The sequence below is a fragment of the Pezoporus wallicus genome, unplaced genomic scaffold (genome assembly GCF_028554395.1).
Source record: "Pezoporus wallicus isolate ANWC-B61680 ecotype Strahan unplaced genomic scaffold, APGP_CSIRO_Pwel_v1 contig_6658, whole genome shotgun sequence".
NCBI classification, from domain to species: domain Eukaryota; kingdom Metazoa; phylum Chordata; class Aves; order Psittaciformes; family Psittacidae; genus Pezoporus; species Pezoporus wallicus.
In genome coordinates this window covers 2,437,579-2,459,135 of record NW_026642312.1, presented here as the reverse complement: position 1 = coordinate 2,459,135, position 21,557 = coordinate 2,437,579, and the positions used below count along the sequence as shown (strand labels likewise).

Sequence of the window (21,557 nt, the reverse complement as noted above, 5' to 3'; positions counted from 1 at the left end):
GTCATTCATACCAGGTACAGACAGTGATAGTGAATAGCAAAAAAGAGCTGATGAGACATGTTGGGCATAGACTAAGTCAAAGGGAAATAAAAGTTGTGAAGGGGAAGCCTCTGTGTGTGTTTAGAGGGGAAACCACTCATAAATAGATGGTGCGTGTGATGTTCAGAGCACATGAAAGATGAAAGAAGCTTCAAGCAGTGGCGAAAAGCATTGTCCTGTACATCTTTTCTTCACGCCTTGTTCATCAGCTTTTCTGTTGTCAGTGTTATGACTGAAACATGAGTTTCTGCTTGTTTTCACTATGGTAGAGCTAGCTTGTCAGAATTAGGTATTGAAAATAGCTACCCTAATTGGTATCTCCCTTCATGGTATAGTGCAAAACTTGAATACTTAATGAATCAAGTATAATTTTTGCAGAACACCTTTAAAACAGGAAGTGACCGATACCACGATTTTAATAATAATTGCATCTTTTATGGCCTTCAAGAAGGATTTAGCTGCCTACAGAAGCTTTGTACAGATGATTTAGTTTAGCTTTCTCCTGAGTTCTGTTTTTTCAGAAGGCTTGTTTTCCTGCAACTTTTCTGGTAGTTTAACTGTCTCAGTAGCTTCATGGCTCTGATTAACCACTTGGAAAGCATAGTGGCATATTCCTTTTGCTAACAACTGACTTTGGTTAAATATTTATGCAGTCAGCTACTTTGTTACTAGTGCCTATTCAGACAGATCCTCTTTTTGCTGTGTCTTGCTGCATAAATAGGTGATTTCCTGTCATTTAGCACCATTCACATCAATTTGTCCTGCTCCTAAAATTGTAGAACTCTGGAGCTAAGCAGTGCACTGTGGTAGTTTGTGGCAGAACTGCAGAAAATCCTGACAAAAAAATAGTTACAGCCTTAAGCGTGTCAGACAGACTTGTTTGAAGTAGCTGATGCATCAAACCTGTGCCATAAGAACTCAACCACCTTGATCAATGAGGTTTGTAAGCACTATCTGTTAGACTTAAGAACAGCTTTGTATCCTAATTAAAAGGAGTATTTTACATATCGGCCAGGTTTTGGAGTATGATTTGGAAAATGCTCTTGTGTGGACAGACAAGGAGGACTCATTGTTTGTGATACATGTGTTTAAAAAAAAAATACTTCCGCGGCTATTCTCTTTGGACATGACTGAGAGTAGAATCCAGAATTAAAGTATAAACCGAAGTTGTCCTGGTTTCACCTGGATTAGAGGTAATTTTCTTCCTAGTAGACAGAAATGTAGCTGAACTATTTCAGCAAGCAAATTCAGCTCTGATGTTTCCGTGATACTGTAATAAAGTAATACTTTTTGGGTTTGCTCCATCCATTAGATATCCTGCCTTTTGTGACAAGTAATGCTTCTCAGTTGTCTGGCAGAAGTCAGAGGTGCTCAGAGAGCCTGTTGCTTCCTGCTCACAAAAGTTCAGAGCTGTCCTTTTACAAAAAGGACTCAACACTGGCGTAATTGAAAGCTCAGCTGGCTCTTGATGTGTGAATTAATACAGGGTGTGGACTGAAGAATTGGAAAGATGGTTTAGGTCAACATTTTCCTTTAAAAGTGGAAATAGATTTTAATTTCATCGGTTTCACAAGTGTTGTGTTGGTGAAGGCATATTTTAAACAAGGCAGGGGTACCGGCACTATCGTAAGCACTGGTTGAAGGAGAGCTGTAGTGGTTCTTAATGAGATTCTTCTAGATTGTTTGCTGAAATTTTAATTTCCATACTAAAACAGCCTGTGTCCGAACCATGATCAGTGAACTCGGTCAGCACTGAGCAGCTCAAGTTTCTGACCTCCATTGTAAGCGTGACATTGGAAATAAACATATGTTGTGTGATGGGTAATTGAACATTGTCTTCCTCCTTTTTTCCCCCAGATAATTTCAGACCTCGAGTCTTGGAATGATGAGCTCTCTCAGCAGATGAATGACTTTGACACTGAAGATCTTACTATAGCAGAACAGAGGCTCCAGCATCATGCAGACAAAGCCCTGACCATGAATAACTTGACCTTTGATGTCATCCATCAAGGGCAGGATCTGCTGCAGTATGTCAATGAAGTGCAGGCATCTGGTAAGATGGCTCCTATGTGCTATTCCAGGCAGTAGCTTTGTAAAAGTTATCCAGTTGTCTCTCCACGGGATTTGTGAGAATAACAGAGATGCTGGTTATCTGTAAATCGGAGACATGTGGTCATTACTTTTTTGTCTTTATACTTAAATAATTTCATCTCATTCATGAGAATATATTTTTATTATGTCATATAATTTTTAACTAGGAGTGGACGGCACCTGAAGATGTTTAGGCTTTAAAGAAAGGGCCTCCACTCAGGAAATCAGTAAAACTAGAGTAAATAGTGGTGGATTAATTTTACAGTTAATCGGAGCAATGCAGTCGAGCCAAAATTTTCGGCTTTCAAGTAATACGTCTTTTTCTTTGCTTCTTGTGCCTCTTCACTTGATGTTTGTAACTGTATGCAGTCACATAGGGTAAATCTTGGGCTTCTTTAAAAAGAGAAGAAAAAAGTTAATTAGTAATAAAAATTAATGATTTTAAAGAGTACAAAACCCAATGCTGATTTAAGCAGTCAGAGGAGCAAGGTGAACTTTGAGAAGGAACTATAGAAGTAAAATGTGGAAAGGGGCTATTTGTCTTCGGAAGACTTGCAGGTCATTGATAAGCAGTGGACTGATTACAGGTGTCGAGCTACTGTGTGACCGAGATGTAGACATGGCCACCCGAGTGCAGGACCTGCTGGAGTTCCTGCACGAGAAGCAGCAGGAGCTGGACCTGGCAGCTGAGCAGCACCGCAAGCACTTGGAGCAGTGTGTGCAGTTACGACACCTGCAGGCCGAAGTCAAGCAGGTATGCAGGGAATTTGGGGACAACCCTCCCACTGAGCTGTCCCACACCTCTTGGAGGGGTCTGTTCTCATAACAGAATTACTTTCTGCTATCTGTATCAAGTCTTGCGCTTGAAAGGGGGGAGAGATTTTGAAGTGAGCACCTAAGAAACATCATCCTCCGTTAACATTGGGTACGGTTTTTAATTTGCATCAACTGTCTGTGTTTCTTTTTGGATGCAAGTCATGTATTTGAAGTGTAGAGCAATTTTATCTGATGTTAACCCTATACTTCTTTTACCTGTATGGTGATTAATGAAAGTGTTCCGTGAGAGCCCCTACACACTTGCCTAATCCGCTTTGGTATATTGTTTGAAACATCTATAAATAATGACAATATAATATCAGCATGGTTTATTTTCCGGGAGAAGAAAACAAAATTTTGCTTCTCTTGGCAATAAAGTGGCAAGTTTTTGAGGTCCTTATCATAGAATAGTTTGGGTTGGAGGAGACCTTGAAAGGTCATCTAGTCCAACACCCCTGGAGTGAGACGGAGTATCTTCAACTAGATCAGAGTGCTCAGAACCACATCCAGCTCGGCATTTGTCTTACCTGATAAACACCTAAGCTTATGGTGAATTTTGAGGTGCTTTGGGCAAAACCACTGAAGTAGGTGAAAATGTAAAAACCAACCAACCAAAAACCCTACTAGAAAGGTAAGAGGTTTTCATCTTTCTCAAACTTGGCAACATCACAGATGTCTACTACAATCTGTTGCATTAGTATGGCCCATAATGGCTCCCAGTGCAATTTGCCCCTTTTCTCTTTGTTAGAAGCTCTTACAAAAACTCATGTACCATAAGACTATGAATGAGAGCTCTGGAATTGCCAAGTGATAAAAAAGTCCAGTTTGCATAGGAGAGGTGAATAGAACATTTCCAAAGTATTCCAAGTCAGCAGTTGGTTGCCCTATAATAGCTGACCCAAAGTTTCTGTATGGCCTTGAATAAAGGGAAGGCAAGGATCTGGTAGTATCTGCTGTCAGTCCAATCTAAGCATTAATCAAATACACAACCTTCTAGTTCAAGCATTTACATGTTCTACTGAACTATCCTGTATCCATTTTAGCACTTGTTCATCTTCATAAATACAAATTGCAAATGACTCCTTTCATGTGAGTAATGGTTAAGTTTCTGTAGAACAGGATGGTTTCTCTATTGGGTTGCATACTGTCTTGAGAATGAAGGAAAAGAGTGCACATATCCACAATGAGTACCTTGCTGCACTAGCTTTGTGCATGTGAGCGCAAGTTAAACGTGACAAGAAAGACACAGATGGTTAAATGTGTGTTTGCAGAACAAATGTTTTCTGTTTTGGCAGATACAAGCAGATTATGAACATCATGGATGTAGAGGAATATCCATGTTACGCATGTGGTTTATTGGTGATTCTGTTAAGATTTTTAACTTTTCAAACCACTACTAGCCCTGACTGAAAGTGAAACTCAGATTTAGATTTTTAAGAAAACACTGGAAAAAATGAGTTCATCTTAGAATAAAGATATAGGTAGTATACTGTTCTAGCCAACTGCCTTTTTGTAATAGACTGAGACTTAGAAGAAAAAGAAGATTGTTTTGTGTTTCTAAAACATGTCTCTATCAAGTGAGATATTTGTGTTGAATTAAATGCCATAATAGGTGTGAATTTTCAAACAAAATTACAGGAAAATGTAGCTGACAAAATGTTCATGTATTACAAGCTCCTTTTCCAGATTTTCATTGTGCATCTTAATCTGCAATACTTCCTTGGCCCGGTCTGAAAATTGGAGCTAAACCTGAATGTTATACTGTCTCTTAGGATTTCTTTTTATCCCCTTTGGAATGCTTTAGGACTGGTAACTCCTAGTTTTGTGATTTCATTTGCTTTTTCAGAAAACCACATTTGATTTATTTTAGCTTCTGTTAAATAGCACAAAGCACGATCTGCTGTTTCCGCAGCACTGGGAAAAACATAGCTCAACAGGTCACAGCAGGTGTCTTACCTGAGAGTAAATGACATGGTAAACCTCCTCTTCAGTCTGTTTTGTTTGTATTTTGTTGCCTGAAGCAGTAAACACATGGCTTTCCAGTTCAATTACCGTGATTTTCTGCCAAATTTGTTGTTAATGAACTCGTTGTAAGCACACTCATTATGTAGATGGGATACTATCTCCGTAGCAATGATTTTAACAAGATTTCCATTTGAATCTTTCCTGCCAAACTGACATTACTGCTATTGTATTTTTATGCACACATGTATAAAAAATATAGAGTTTGTAGTCGTGTGAAAAGGTGAGACTAGAATACTGCTGGAATTTTACTGTAGGGCTCATTGCTGGGATTATTGAATGGAGAGCAGCAGACTGTCTCTTGGGTTGGTTTTTAGGCAAATACTTGCGAGGAGTCTCTTTACTATTAAGTAGTGAAGCTTGGAGCTTAGGGAATTCTAATCAAATAAGAGCAGAAGACAGATAAAAACATCCAGAGTTACTTCTCCCCTTACTAATGTACCCGTTCTGCATTTATGGCATTGAAGTTCTGTAGATCAAACCTCAGGAGTAGGAGGAAGCAGAAGGGCCAGAACACAGATTTAAACAAAACCTGCAAAGAATTTGCGTGTCAACTTGATGTGTAGTAGGTGCAGAAGGGGCAAAACCAGATAGAAGATTGCAGTGAAGGAAAACCTCAGAGAATGGGGGGAAGAGGATGCTCACTGAAATAAGAGACAGCTGCATGTGGGAAAAACAATGTGGGAAGGAAAGTGTGACCTTATGCATGGCAGGGCCATATGAGTAGGTCGAGGCAGCGAAATATTTAGCAGAGTATCCATCTCATCCAGAACTCTACGTGCATGTTTGCCAGACAGACTTTTTTTTTAATCACCTAAACTACAGATTACTTACTGCTGCAATCACCCACACATACTGACTTCATAGAATGAATGCTTTGCTCTGCTTAAACATGCAGTATCTGCCTAGGTCAGAATCTCTACTAAGCTCAAAAACCAATGCAATTGGGTTTACTGTGCTCATTAAGCCTTTACAGTGCAATATTGTCTGCTGCCCTGATCATGGTGAATGTTCTTGGATATATACCTACGTATTCATATCTATACAACAGTGTGCAAATACTTACACCAAGTACAAGCCTGTACCATCAAGAGTAACTTGAGCTGCTTTGTGTACTCACATACAGATCTTGTAGCTTAGTGCAAACACAATCCAGTACTTGAGCTCTGATTCTCCCAAAATACTACTCAGGAAGAGTATCCTGGCACTCTGTATTGTGCCATATGGGTATGAAAACATAGCTAGGATTGCAGGCTGAGGCAGGTATGTTTCGTGGTCACGTTCAATTAGAGTCGAAAAAATAGGTTAAGAAACTAATCTTACATCAAGCATTTATCTGTAGAACTACCTGCTTGACCCTTTCAAATGTCCCAAACTCTGCTTCATTTCCACAGTTTTGAGATGCTCTACCTATGCTTTTCTAGCCTGCTGAAGGCTGCAAGGGGAAAGATGGCGTGTGTGGTCCACCCAAACAGTGTAGTGATGGGAACATGCCAACAAACAGGCAGTAGCCCTGGAAGAGAAATTAAATAAGCCAAAATTAAAGCAAAGGGATTTGAGCGTTAGACATTAAAAAGAAGATTTATGGCGTTAAAAATGTCTGAATTTTGGTTTTGAAAAATTACAATGAAAGTGTGGGATTGGAGTCTTGAGTAACAAAGTGCAGATCTTAAGCTTGCATGTTCCTGCTGTTGGTAAGGAATGCACAAGGTGCCCTCCTGAGGATTCTTCTCACCCAGGGATTCTTCTGGTTTCAATAGAAATGTCAAAGGCAGCACATTCTGAAAACTAGAAATCTTTAAGCCGTTAGAAGACACTCAGTGATAACATTTTTCTCGACATTAATATCCAAAATTCTTTGCTTACTAAGTTGATGCCTTTAGTTTACATTACTGACATTGGCTCTTAGGCAAACAGTGCTTGTAACTTGTTCCTGTTTTTGTGGTGACAGAGCACAGCCTTGTTCAGAGTATAAACTGAAACCACAAGCATGTAGTAGTTGACTGAAAGATAGGAGTTGTCAGCTAAGTGAAATTATAGTGAATGTGTTTAGTGAATATATAATTCACTGTAAATACACAATTAATACATTGTTTAGTTATCAACTCTGGTACTGCATATGTCCCTAAATGTTTTTATCCCTAGTGATGATCCTTTTCTTGATGGTCGGTAGTGGAATTGCATATTTCATAGTCTTCTCTTTTATTACAGGTTTTGGGCTGGATCCGAAATGGAGAGTCAATGTTAAATGCTGGGCTTATCACTGCTAGCTCTTTGCAGGAGGCAGAACAGTTACAGAGGGAGCATGAGCAGTTTCAACATGCAATAGAGGTAAAAGCACCGTTTCAGTGACCATAGACAAGAAATCCTGTATTACACTTCATGAGCCTCTGTAAATAGCACTGTTGGGTTCATGTTACAGTATTTTTAGTTTAGGAAAAGCTGTTGAAATTGTCTTACGGCAGAGAGGTAAAAACACTGGGAAGGTGGGTGTCTTTTTCATTTTGGAGCTGCAATTCCAGGTGAACACATAATCTTAGTACCCATTTGCATTGTTGTAAAGTGATAGCTGTTCACAGCAATTTTACTGAAAATGGTGTTTCACTTTAATGATTAGCATTATATGTTGCATTCTAACAAAGTTAAGAATAAATGGAAGAGCCAGCATCAGTTTTGTTTATTTTGATATGGTCCTTTAAGGTTTCACTGAAATTTGTGTGTGGTGATGTGTCCATCCTTCTGCCATGACTTCAGGCAAAACTTACTGGATTCATCATATCTCTGCAAAAAAAATAGGCAGAGATATTAGGACTGACTGAAGTACAGTATTATTCATTTAAATGCACTATCAAGGGAGTTGCAATGGTATTATTTATAGCATACATTTCTTAAAGAATTTTTGTTGAAAGATTGACTGATGTTCTGGGAAAACTGTTTTCAGAAGTACTTTGTCTTGCAGTAACTCTTTCATATTCATTTGCTGTTCGGTGAACTTTCAGGCTTTCCATCTCTTTTTACAGTTTGCACTCTATGTACCCTCATTTTGAGAGCGTTGGTAACTCATAAGTATAAAAATCCTGAGACCTCTGGGTGTTTATCAGTTTAAGAATAAATGACTAGGAAGCTTAAATTCTCTGTTTTCTGAGTCATTCGCTACTCAGATATAATAATACTTATTATAGTTAGGGGTTCCAGATTTTAGGCAAGTATATGTTTAGACAGTATATGCTTACAATGAATGTAGAATTTTCTTTTTTATTGGCCTGAATGTCTGCACCTTCACTAGTTCACTGCTGATGTATAGAAGACTGCAATAAAGCTGTGAGAACAGTAATAGCAATCAAGCCAAAATAGGATACATCCTTTTCATCATCTTTTTGCTCACCACAAAGGGAAAGAGGATCAACCTGAAATTCATAATTATAACAGAGTTTACTGCAACATGGATATGCTGTGTGTGGTTTCATGCTAGACAGTGGCTGTTGCTTACAAACTGCTAGTCATTGTTGATTTGATGATAAATCTCTCTGTAGGATTTATTTCCTTTGTATTTGCATAGTGAAGTTATGCAGTGGCTAATACTATTTTTAGTTGTGTATGTGTATAGAGGTGTCATTGACACAGTGGAAATGTGAGCTAAGGTGTTAAAGAAAATATGCTGAAGTGCCCCACTGAGCTTCTCAATTTTCACCTCTTTTCAGAAAACACATCAAAGTGCCCTGCAGGTTCAGCAGAAGGCAGAGGCAATGCTACAGGCTAATCACTATGATATGGATATGATCCGGGAGTGTGCAGAGAAGGTCGCTTCCCACTGGCAACAACTGATGCTGAAGATGGAGGATCGTCTCAAGCTTGTGAATGCCTCTGTTGCCTTCTATAAAACTTCTGAACAGGTACAGAAATGCTACATGATTTGTGTCTGCCCTGGCTAATTCTTCAGTGTGGCATGCAACAGCATTATGTAAAAACATGGTTGACTAGGTTTGGTTATGTATGCTAGTTTGGTAACAGCTGCAGTTAAAAAAAAACCTGCAAAAGCAAATCCTCTGACCAGCTGCCTTAGAAGGAGAAACCATGTGTTGCAGCCTTTCAATATATAAAGGGGTTTTATAAGGCATAGCCTTTTTACCAAGGACTGTAGTGATGTGACAAGGGGCAATGGTTTTAAACTGAAAGAGGGTAGATTCAGATCAGATGTAAGGCTGAAATTTTTTACCATAAGGGAGGTGAGATGCTGGAACAGATCACCCCAAGAAGTTGTGGATGCCCCATCTCTGAAAGTACTCAAAGTCAGGTCAGATGAGGCTTTGAAGCTCATCTAGTGAAAGATGTTCCTGGCAGTGGCAGGAGAGTTGGACTATAGAAAGGACCTTTATAAGGCCCTTTCAAGGCAAACCGTTCTGTGATAAATGAACGAGCATACAGATTGTACTAACTGCTAAGAGTCTGTAGTGTAATTGGTCTGGCTACACTTGCTTCAATTAGCAAACTTCAAAGAAGATACATTACCAAAGTGCCATGATTGTTCATGAAGGCTGAACTCTTCATCTGCCTCTTCTATCACCCTCCCTATAATATTCCTCAGATTCTTATTTTCAATTGAGAAAAGTCTTGTAGAACATTCTCAAGATGAAATTCACTGTACAAGTGTTTAGTTGGATTTCTGCTTGCTTCAAGAAGTTTTGCTTAGAGCGTAAACAAGTAACCAGGTTTTAAAGGATGGCTTCAGATGGCTAATTCTGATTTTTGTGGGAGAGTCTGAAAAATCAGCTTGTCTTTAGACAAGTTAGGGGGAAGGTTGCTTCCTTTGCAATCATATCTTAAGCCCACCCTGAGCTATGCACTCACAGAGGCAGAGAAAAAATGAGCAACTTTAGGGATAGCCTTTTGAGGTACTTCACTTAAGCAAGCCAATGCTTGCAAACCTATAGCTAGATTTTGGTGCTTTCTCTTAAATCCCAGTCAAAACATGTCAGAAGCTAAGATATATGTAAGGGGTAGATTGGTTTTCCATGGTTTTGGCTTGAATTTTGATTTTTTTTTTAATTTATTTTTTTCTTACTGAATTTTATTCAAGTTGAACTCTTTTCTGATAGGTGTGCAGCGTACTAGAAAGCCTGGAGCAAGAATATAAGAGAGAAGAAGACTGGTGTGGGGGAGCAGACAAACTGGGTCCCAACTCTGAAACGGATCATGTTACTCCCATGATAAGCAAACACCTGGAACAGAAGGAGGCATTCCTGAAGGTCAGGTTTGATTTTTTTTTTTGTGGTTTTCTGTGTTTTGACAAGCATGCAGTCAAATGCTCACTCTTATAGTGCTGAAATGTATGTGAAAAGCAACAGTGCCTGTCAAAAGCTACAGGTATGTCCCAAGTTGCAAAGACGTGGAAGTACCATATTAACTGCTTCTGACAGTGATTAGGAGGATACTGCCAAGTGCATAAAATTAGAGCCAGTTTTATAAATATATTTCCTGTTTAACTTCAGTAGATGTCAGGTTTCCCACTGTGACTGAAGATGAATTGGGGATTGCTGCTTTGAGAAACTGTCATCTAAAGAATGCTTAAAGGCTGCTGCTTTGGAAGAGAAGCGACAGTCACATAGTGCCATTCCTGCTTGTGCATGAGAGCAACTCTGATGTACTTGGACTACAGTAGAGTACGGAAGGAGGAAATTGCTGGACAAGCATCTCAGAGTAGTTGGATTTGAGTAAAAGTTTGCAGATAAATGAAAGATTTTCATTCCAACTAATGTCCTGGAGAAGAAGTTTATCGATCATACTGAATGAATGTGTAACGGGTGCTTGCAAAGCAATATTACTGACCATGTAACCGAAGGCTTTTTCCAGCACCACCTTGAAAGACTACTAAGAGTATAAAAGTTATTTTTATTAAAAGCCTTTTTGTTCTTGGTTCACAGATGAAAACATTAAAAACATTAGCGTAGTTCAAAAAACACTATCAAATAGATCTTTCTGAAGCTGGCATGTGAGTTACTAATCTTTGTTTTAAAACAGTGTGAGGAATGGCTTTGTGTCTTTATTACTGGGTAGACCCATGCTACCTTTATCTAACCTTTTAAAGTAGTATTTTGCGCTCTGCTTATTAAAAATAAGGCAGCCAGCCCATATGTGTACATTAAGATGAAGAAGGCAGCTGAACTGAGTGTTGGCAATACAGTGGCAGGGACTGAAAGCTCTCAAGGCCTTGTCTTAATATTTTAAGGGCATGTCTTAATATTCTAGCACTTTTGGTTTCACTTCAGCAGAGCATTTACTTTTTGTTTGAAGTACTGGTGCATGTTTTGGAATATCCAGGTGTGTACATGAGCCTGTGCGCTCTGCTTATGCAATAAGTAACTTCAGTTGGCACATGGCATATACACAAAACAAACTTCTCTGTAAGCTCTGAGTCATGCTTGAAAGCTCTAGACCAGATAATTGGTTTCCAGGATCTTCAGATAAAAAAGGAATAGCATTTTGTTTGGTTTTTTTTCCTGCAGTGTAAGTAAGGATTAACTGCTGTTTGTTGGGAAAACTGTTTTAGTGGCTGGTTTGGCTTACTTGCAGAAGGATTAACAAGCAAAGTTTTCTAAAATTAGAGAGCACGGGAAACGCATGAAAGTGGGTGAGGAAGGTCCTTCATCTGTTTCTGAACGTATATTTGTGCATCTTCAAATAAAGTAATACCACTGACTCTCTAGGCTTGCACATTGGCTCGGAGGAATGCTGATGTCTTCCTGAAATACCTGCACAGGAACAGCGTAAACATGCCAGGGATGGTGACTCACATCAAAGCACCTGAACAACAAGTGAAAAGTAAGGTTTTTCTTGTTTCTTCTCATCTTTTTTTCCTCCATAGAATGTGATCATCATGTGCTGTGCTGTGTGTGATGATGATGAGGGGTGAAGCTTGTCCAAATGGAAAGGGTTCTGTCGGGCTTAACAGGAAATAATTAAAATTTCTCACACACTTTGAAGGAGCTGCTGGATGTAAAATTCTCTTATACCCAAATGAAGTTGCTTTTGAATTTATCTGTCTTCTGCTTACATTTAATCTTCTTTCAATTTGAGTCTCAAATGTGCTGCTTTTGTTGAGACAATGAGATAGTAAATTTCGACATGATAATGTTTGGTCTGAAACCAAATGGGAGCTTAGTCAGTCTGTTGGTGTGGTGCATTCTGCAAGTTCCTTGGGAGTGCCACCATGATATAAGATAATCCCTTGAATGATGCCCTTGGGCCCTTCATATAGTTGAATCAGTATTAAGGAACTTCATGAAGTGTCAGATAACTGACATGATGTTTAAAATTAGATATGTAGTAGCTGAGATGAGGCAGGAAAGAATATTACATGGGGCTTGGCTTTTGCTGGTATTAATTCAATGTAGTGCAGCCTTAACATGTATGGTGGGGAGTGGAGTAGAGAGAGAAATCTATAGGGTTTTCAAGGACAAAACCACAGGAACTAATAGGCTATACATAACTGATGGGTGAGGTAGGCAGAAGAGAGGTCAGAGAGACTCAGAATATTGCATTTTATTACCTTATTTGCCAGTGTGTTCTGCTCAATGCATTTTGATGCTGTGACTGAATACCCAGGCCATGCTAGAGACTCAAACCCAGAGATGCTTAATTGTCTAATTAATTGCTGTTTGCAGCTACCTAAAAGTGAATTATGCTGAGAATGGAACAAGACTCAGAGGAGCACGGCAATAAGACCAAAGGAAAAAGTTGCAGCAAGGAAAAGTCTGAATGGATATAAGGAGAAAGTGTAACAGCAGGAGTGAGAAAGCACTGGTTAGAGCAGGTAGCCCAGAGAGGTAGTAGAGTCTCTGCCGTTGGGAATTTTTAAAACTCAGTTGGAAAAGCCACTGCAAAACTTTAGTTAGTCCTGCTTTTAGGAGGAGTTTTGAACAAATGGCCTCCAGAGGTCACTTCCACTCTAAATTTCTTGATGACTCTATTAGAAAAGAACATGGTCACTGCTTCACTTTACTACAAGGGGGAAACAGTTTGTGTTAAAGTTACCCGTATATCTAACAGTTCTCAAATTGAAAATCTGCCTGTGTTGAATTTTTTGTGTTGTAAAGATAATAGGGTATTTGCCATACTTTTCACTGTAAGTAAATAATTGGATTGTGGCAGTTGAAACTTTGAGCACATAGAGCTGACAAAGGATTGTTTTCCCTCTGTCCCCATGGCATCAACTTTTATAGAACTGTATAAGACAAAATCTCAGTGAAAATGCTGGCATTATCAATAACTGAAGAAGGGTTGCTGACATTTGTCACTTAGCTCTTCTCTTGGTAGTAGACAAAGAAAACAGAGCAGAAGCAACCAGGAGGTTGTAGTTACTTTCTGAGTACTTACTAAGTTTAAGAAAAAAGTCTTAGGGGTTTGGGACAAACTTTTCAAAAATTCAGTTTTGAAATCTGTATAGAGAAAGGTAAATGTGTTCAGGAAAGAGCAGAAAAGTCTCCACTAATGTCCTTAAGAATAATTATATATCAGAACTGCAGTGTTAAGCATGTTCTGTGTACATTTAAATCCTAGATGAATGCTACATGTTTAAAAAGCAACAAAAGTCCCCAGGCAGGCAAAAAAAGTAATTTATGTGCTCTAATACTTTTTCTCCCATAAGCCATTTAATATCTTCTTGAGAATTAAGCACGAGTCAAGCTAAAACTGGCGAGGACTGCTTGCTTTTAGGTCTCATTGGTATGATAATAGCTGACCAAATCATTTAAAAGTTCACTCTGATTTTCCTGTTCAAATATGCATGTAAGGAAAAACAAATCTCTGTTCATCTTCTTTATAAACTGATAGAGAAAAAAATAATAGTGTTTATTTCATTTTTGTGAACTAGAGGTTATGTGTTCTGCTGGCCTCATACTCAGGTGTATGCCTGAAACAGCACATCAGACTGTGCTCAGTGTATAGTATATAAAGGATCACTTTAAAAACTTGCGTAACCCTTGAGTTTCTGCAGAACTGCTAAACATTCTTCAGAAACCTCATTTTGTGGCATACTTGATCATTATTCGCAGCTGCAGATTATGATATCTGGAAAAGCAATATCTCAATCTGAGCAAAGTTTACCTGAGCACATGCTTCATGGGAAACAGGAATCATAATGGTATTGAAATCTGAGAGGTGTCCTTCTGTCCCTTCATATCAGTGTAAGTAATTTCCTTGACTTGCAGTTAAGAGTATCCGAATACTGTATCAAAGCTGAATTTTAGGAAGGAGTCCTGAAACTGTGCTGGTGGCAGGTGAATTCAGTTGGTGACAATTGCTGTAAGCTCAGGAAGGGAGCATCTTCATCTTTGCTTCTGCTGCTAATTTTGTGTGCTTCTTTGTTAGCTCTGTTTCTGATGTAAGGGCTGCAACTGAACCTACTGTAAGAACTTGTGTAGTGGTGCTTGTATTCTTAGTTTGCTAGAGAGTGCAGGATGCATAGAGACAGCTGAAAGCTCTCTGAGCATGGAGAAAAAGTTGAAAGTTTAGGAAACGATCCTAACAAATGTTGGAATCAAAGAAAATAACAACAGGGACTTGTTCAGAAGTCTTCAAGCAGAGCTTCTTGTGCAAACCTAGTAGTAAATATTATGTTCCATAGCTTCCTTTAAGTATTTTATAGAATATTTTTCTTTTCCTTGCAAGTCCAAGAAATTAATAACGGTAACAATAATGGTGCCCAGCCAAATGTCTCTCGCAGCCTTGCCATCTGTATCATGTCCTGACAGAACAAGTGCTGGTCCAACAAGCTAAATTCACCTTATTTGCTCTTTGTCAGAACTACTTCATTTGCGTCACTATCAAGATGTCTCTTTTTACATGGTGTGTCCTGTTGGGTGTATTGCATTATATAATGATAATTGTATCCTACCTGCAAACCACCCTTTGAAATCTGGCATGTATTCTGAATGTTTTGGAGGTGGGTGGCATAAGGCAGAAAGAAAACTGAGGAAACAGGTGAAGCTTATAGCAGATCAGCTCATGGTTTGGCTAAGGGACAGGTCAGTTAGGATGTATTTGAGGGTAGTCTGCCTAGCAGGAAGAAAACCTTGTCTGCAGGGACCAGATTCCAACCAAAAAGCAAGTCCTGGGTGATCTCGGTGCTCTGTGTCAAGTGGAAGTACAGTGTTTACAAGCTGAAGGACATTGGCAGTGATGCAGACAGGTTACATAATCCTCAGGGAGACTGTGACAAGTGTTTGCAATTGGTCCCAGATCACAAGTAGAGGTGGAGTGTGATGCTTTTTCCCTCAGCCTCCCTTTATTTGAGCTTCTCTGTCAAACTGTTTCTTGGAGTTGTTAGCTTTTGGGATGTAAGGCATGGTGGACCCACACAGTGGGGCAGAGGAATGCAGAGGCATTTAGAAGCCTAGCACCTGATAGGCTTCCTTCATAATTACAGAAAATAGCCAGGTGTGGGTGTAAGTAGAAAAGTAAGTAAAAAGTTGTGAAGAATGAGGCTTTTTTTGTAGTCCCTTCTGATTGTGATAGACATCCCCTTGGGTTCTTTGCACCAGAGACATTGGGCATCCCCATTTCTGTGCATTTCAGCTTGCCATCTGGGTTTGCAATAGCTACAAAGTCTGGTAGAGCTGCTGCTCTGCATGAAGCAGTGGGTAAAGTGAACTTCACAAGAAACTGCTAGGATTTCTTCATTTGAAGGAAAAACAACAAAGAAGCAGAGTTCAGATAAAATCTTATGCATATGGTAAGAAGCCTTTGCTATCCAAGAAGAATTAAAAAGTCAGACCTACGGAATTGCAGGTTAACAGTGGAATTTGGATTTGACTTCTCAATGGCAGACAGTTTCTTATACTCAGGAATAGACTAACAAATTGTGCAGCTAATTATTTGATTGCCTGGAAATTCTCTCAAGGCTCAGTGAAAACTCGTTTGAACAAGTCCACTTGATTATACTGCTGCTATTTTTTTATTTTTTTTTTTTATTAGGGGAATTACAAACTTAGTGATTGTGTATTGTTACTTAGCTTTTCCATAAAATAATTATCTGCCTGTTGAATTTGTTCTTGTAGTGACCTAAGTTTATAAGTTTGCCTACATGTATTAAATTATTAAAATATATTATAGGAGACTGGGTTATTCAGCAAAGTTTTGAGTATTTTTCGTTATGATCAACATGTTGCATTTAGTATGTTCTGGTTACTTGTGCATGCTTGTTCTTTCGGAGGAAATGTCATAAAGAACTATCTTTATCAGACTATACATTCAATTCTGTGCCAGTCCGCGTAGCAAAGACACTTGAGAGAAAGAAAGGTGTCAGTAGTATGTTTGAATTGCATCTCTAGTTTCTTTCTGTAAACAATAATGAAAAAGAAGCACTGTTTTATGAATATCAGGGAAAAGAGCAAAACTGATAGTAACAGAAAGAGTAAGTGTATTGTAAGTTCTACAACATAAAGTACTTTAACCTGATTATTTATTTGATATTTAAAAAATTGGTTGTTGTAACCTCTTTTGAAACTGTTTTCTTTTCTTCAGATATCTTGAATGAACTCTTCCAGAGGGAGAACCGTGTACTGCATTATTGGACCATGCGTAAAAGACGTCTTGATCAATGCCAGCAATACGTGGTGTTTGAAAGAAGTGCCAAGCAGGTGAGAGTTTTATATAAAAAAATCCTTTTCAGTGTTATCAAGGTTTGACATGCACTGACTTGTTCCACAATAACAAATTTGCCATTGACTTCAGTATGTCAAATGGCTGAAAGATCAGTGGTTAAAATAGAAAGCAACTGAAATCATTTGCTTTTACTTTAATGCAGAACAACTAAATCCATTGAGGCAGGGTGTCTTTACTGCTTTAACTTAAAGATAGTGTTCTGCTTCTGTCAGCTTGGTATCTGGGAATCTGGTACCTGGGAATCTCATTTCTGCAAGCTTGTGTTTGACAAATGTTACACCTGTTAACTTTTACACACACCCCAGTTTGACCAGGGAAATAACAGGCAGCAACATTTTTCTCGGGGGAAGGGGCTGTGTGTGAGGGGAGGAGGGGGAGAGATCTAATTAACTTGGTTGGCAGTTCTAGAAAGCTGACATGTTGGATAACTCATTAAACAATAATAACTGAATGACTTCTGTTTTGCAGTTCTGTGTGTACTCAGTTTTGTCATTTCTTGCATGATAGATCCACCTCTCTGGATTTTGTTGAATTTCTCAGTCTGGAAAAAGCTGTTTAAATAGCTACCACAAACGCAAAAAATCCCATTCACTAATCAAAACACAAGCCATAAAAATAATTAGGGGGTTCCAAGGCAGAATTAGTGACTGAAATGATCTACAGTGGTTCTTTACTTTTTTTTAAAACTGGATATAGGGCAAAGAAAGGAAGCTATTTGTTCCTTTTCTGCAGAAAAGGTGAAAAATAACGCCAATAGTGTGAAATATAGTTAGATCTACTTTAAAGGACTCAAAAACCTAATTTTTTCTTTCTGACAGCCAGTGTAGACAGAAGCTTACTTACTAGTGGTCTGTTTTGATCTCTTAAAAGATTTCTGAAGTCCTTCTTTCATGCTTTCCCGAAGAGAGTAATGCAAGATAAATCTTGAGTGAAGTTAAAGATTAATACCCCTTTAAAACAACACCATCACCCCTTCCCCACACCCCACCCCACTTTTGAATAACCTTAACTCCAGCCTCTGCCAAGCACATGATCTACTTGCTTTTGTACAGAGATTACTGACTAACAGTATAACTCTGGAGATAAAGGTCTGTCAGCATTTTCATTGTAAATCCCATTCTTCAGCAGTCACCAGTTCAGTCATCATAAAGTAAAACCAGCCTTATAGGGACTCCAGACTGGTTACCCCAAAATTGAAATGTTGTTGTATTCATTTAGATTTTTGTTTGGAAGTCGGAAGACCCAATACTTTCAGAACTCGATGCTCTGCAGTGGGAGCAGATACTGTAGTAGTTTGAGAGGACAGTAGCAGACTCTCAAATCCTCCCAGAGCTAAGGGCTCACTTGATGATTAAACTGATTCTCCAGTTCTTGTACAGTGATATGTCTCCATCATACAATCCTGATCCTCACATGAAATGAGAGCTGTTCTGAACTGTAGGAATTAAGATCAATGAACTTTCTGTTAAATTATGGCTCTAGAGAGCTGCCAAAAAGTTACAAAAGGGTAACTTTTTGAGACGGGAAGGTTTTTTGTTTATCATTCATCATTGTGTAGTAAATCCACCAAAAGGTGAAGGTTAAAAAGTTAAAAGCGAGAAGTATAAATGTTTGTAGTATCAGTGATAGCCATGCTGCTTGTCCATATCAGTCTTTACTTGCAAAGATTTGCATTAGAATGACAAAGGGTATCACACAAGTGGTTGGTTGAAATGTCCCTTTTCTTGACAGTAGTCCAAGAGCAGTTGGTTTGTTTCCATGAGCGATGTTTGAAAAATACTGGCCCATCTCATCATGCTTGCATAGGCACTAGCATGCTAGGTAAATGGCATCCTAGCTTTCACATTCAGTGTTGAGTTTTGAAGGCTTTTACCTTAGTTTTTGTACCAAAAGGAAAAGCATCCTAAATAGAAGGAAGAAAATCAAAGTTGTTTGATTATCTTTGATCAGGTTGCAGTCTTAATGAGCTTAAATTGTGGTGGAATTATAATACAGATGATGCCTTTTCTGATTCAGTGTAAGGTTATGCTCTTGGCAAATACATATCTACTATCCATCAAGATTAAGCTTCTCCTTTTCTTGCTAATGTGGGTAGATAAAAGCATAAATTGAAAGTATGAGAGGTAAAAGGAAGAATGAGGACCCACTAGCAACCTACTACTTTTTCTCTTGGGGTATTGAGGTTTTGTGCTGTCTGCATTCACTGAAGACACAGAAGATACACATGCATTTATTAACATGTTGTCCTAAGAAAGCTGTCTTAAACTTGTTGAATATCTGATATTGGCTATATAAAGATGAAGAAGTTTCTAAGTTGATGTCTGTCTGCATACTGCTGTAGTAACCTGTCTTTAGAGCTGCAGAACTGCTTGGTAATGTCAGTGTTCAGTTACATTTTTTATTTTTACTATTACACAGCAGTTTGAGAGTACTGTTTCTGGTAGCCGGAGAATAGGATCCCTTGCAACCAGTGAGTTATGTGTAAAAGAGCACTGAATATTAATGTGGATAGAACATAGATAATAACATGGTTCAGCATGATTCATAATAGTGAGAATGTAAGGTGCCAGGACATGGAAGGGAGGCAATTTTAGTTTGCCATTCTTAGGTCTTGTCTTTTACTACCTATACATACAGTAATTGGTTTAAGTGATACATCTCACCATTCCTTCTCTGCTGCAGGAGTACATTTCTAGGAGTACATTACACTACAGAACATACTTTTTGAAGCTGGAATACATCAGCTAAAGAGTGAAATGATAGTTAAATCTTACGGGCTTGGGAAGTTTATCGTACATATTTGTCAGTATTATGTACCTTTTTACAAGTTGGAGAATGCATATTTTTGTCTAGAGCTGTTCTGTGTTGCACTAAAACAGTGATTTCTGCTCAGTTGGGGAGTGTGCTAACAAAACTGTAGACATAGACAGTTTGGACCTTTCAATAGTGGACTGCCGTAGTCTGTAGTATTGGACTTCCTTGAAGTATTCAGATTCATGTGTCAGTTTTTTAATTCTTTTAAGCGTTGCTTCATGGTCTGAGTGAATTATTTCAGACTTACAAACTGTTTGGTATTGTAGAGGTATTAAATGACTGCAACGAGTGACATAGAGTAAAATTTACCTGTGGCTAATTTGTATTTGTCAAATACTGATTACAGCTCGTTTCTGTTGGCAAAAGTATGTTGCCTTCTCTCTTACTTTTCCTCCATTATTGCTTTTTTTAGGCTCTGGAATGGATTCATGACAATGGAGAGTTTTATTTATCCACACATACTTCCACTGGCTCCAGTATCCAGCACACTCAAGAGTTATTAAAAGAACATGAAGAATTTCAGATCACAGCAAAGGTAAAATAAATAAATAAAGTGTCTAAGATTTAAAAAACTTAAAACAACCCAAGTTCTTTCCTGTCCCCCTAAAATAAATACCAAAACAAGGATGTGTTGATCAAGATTTGCTTACTTGCAGTAGCTTTCTGTCTGTGGTTCTGCTAGGAATAGAATAAACCAAAAGATAATCAGAAGATTATCACCGTTACCAGAGCTCCATCAGCCCTATGTGCTGTTGATTTCTCATAACAGAATTGTAGTGAGATAGCTTAAAAATGTTTTTTTCAGAAACCTATAAACCTTGCAGGGCCATTCACTTCCACTTCTGTTTCCTCATGTCTGTGGATTACTGCTAGTTCATTTAGGATATAAAATACACCAAGGCATGTCATTATTCAGCTGTGATTTAATTAGAAGACAGTAGAAAAAAATAAAGCTTTGCTTGTTAAGTTACTCATTTTATTAAAGTAATTTGTGATTCTGCTGTAACTTTAGGCCATGGCAGCATTATGTTGTTCTACATATCTGGAAGCCTGTGCCAAGATGCAGATGTCAATTGTGAGGCTTATCAGTTTTCACCTGTGAAAGAGTGAAAGACAGGCAACCAGTGCATGACCGTAGTACTTGATCTTATGTATCCTTGTCTGTCTCTGTGCTTTATTTTGTCACCTGTTCAAACTGTCACCTCTCAGCTCTCCAGTCTTCATCGAGAATAGAAAAGCAATAGAAAGAAAGGAGGTGTTTCTTTGTCTTAAAGACCACCTCAAAAAAGGAGACTTAGAGATGGACTTTGTTGTGATTCATGTGGGAAGGGAGAAAAGAGAATCTGGAAAGAACAGGGATCACTTCTGCTTTTCAAACCTGGATTTCCTTCCTTCTGAGTTTTGCTTCAACTTTTGTTCTGCTGGATCCCTTCCAACACACAGAGCACCACTGCCCCCCTTGTTTCCTCTGTCAGCAGATGACGTGATTGCCCCTTTTGAAAGGATGTTGTTAATGCCACTCCCTCGGCGTTTTGCTACCTGTTGGGAGGATGTATTAGCCCTTTTTAATTCCATAGTGAAAAGAAATGCTTGGATGAGGGACCATTAGGAAAGAAAAAGAATTAAAAAAAAAAAAAGGACAAGCACTGTTCATTTTCCAACTGTCACAAAAGAGTCAAGTTCTTATTGACTGTTTTGATTAACTCCGTTACCAAGGGCCTTGACAGTACACCTTACTCAGATAACACACTTAATTCTGACATGGTATCAAAAAGAGGTGGAGATATAAACTCATCCATCGTGGACGATTTATGATTTACATGAAAGAAAGTATATAGTCTTAGGCAGCTTGTTAATTGGAAAAAGTTGCAGTTTAGATGGTGGCTACTTGTTCTCTCAGTGACTGTGTAAGAGCAAAACATAACACTAAAAAGGTCTGAAGAATATAGTCTTAATCTGTTGAAGTTGTTGAATCTGTAAGGCATATAACAAGACTTATTTCCATCTCAGCATTTCAGCGCTGACTGAAGGAAATAGATTGTTGAGACTGTGACTGTGGATGAGGTCCAGTACCAGTGCTTCAGTGATAATGAACAAAATATCCTCTTGGGCAT

General features: G+C 38.6%; 1 protein-coding gene across 3 annotated transcripts in view; it reads left to right on the top strand.

Annotated features, from left to right (window-relative positions):
* TRIO (trio Rho guanine nucleotide exchange factor) overlaps window positions 1–21,557 on the top strand; it is a 237,234-nt gene that overhangs the window by 128,979 nt on the left and 86,698 nt on the right. For all 3 annotated transcript variants that reach the window (XM_057428883.1, XM_057428884.1, XM_057428885.1), the window contains exons 14-21: window positions 1,897–2,092; window positions 2,718–2,884; window positions 7,180–7,299; window positions 8,670–8,861; window positions 10,065–10,214; window positions 11,673–11,787; window positions 16,489–16,604; window positions 19,856–19,978. In XM_057428883.1, coding sequence (XP_057284866.1) covers window positions 1,897–2,092; window positions 2,718–2,884; window positions 7,180–7,299; window positions 8,670–8,861; window positions 10,065–10,214; window positions 11,673–11,787; window positions 16,489–16,604; window positions 19,856–19,978 — 1,179 coding nt within the window. The remainder of the gene's footprint in view (window positions 1–1,896; window positions 2,093–2,717; window positions 2,885–7,179; window positions 7,300–8,669; window positions 8,862–10,064; window positions 10,215–11,672; window positions 11,788–16,488; window positions 16,605–19,855; window positions 19,979–21,557) is intronic.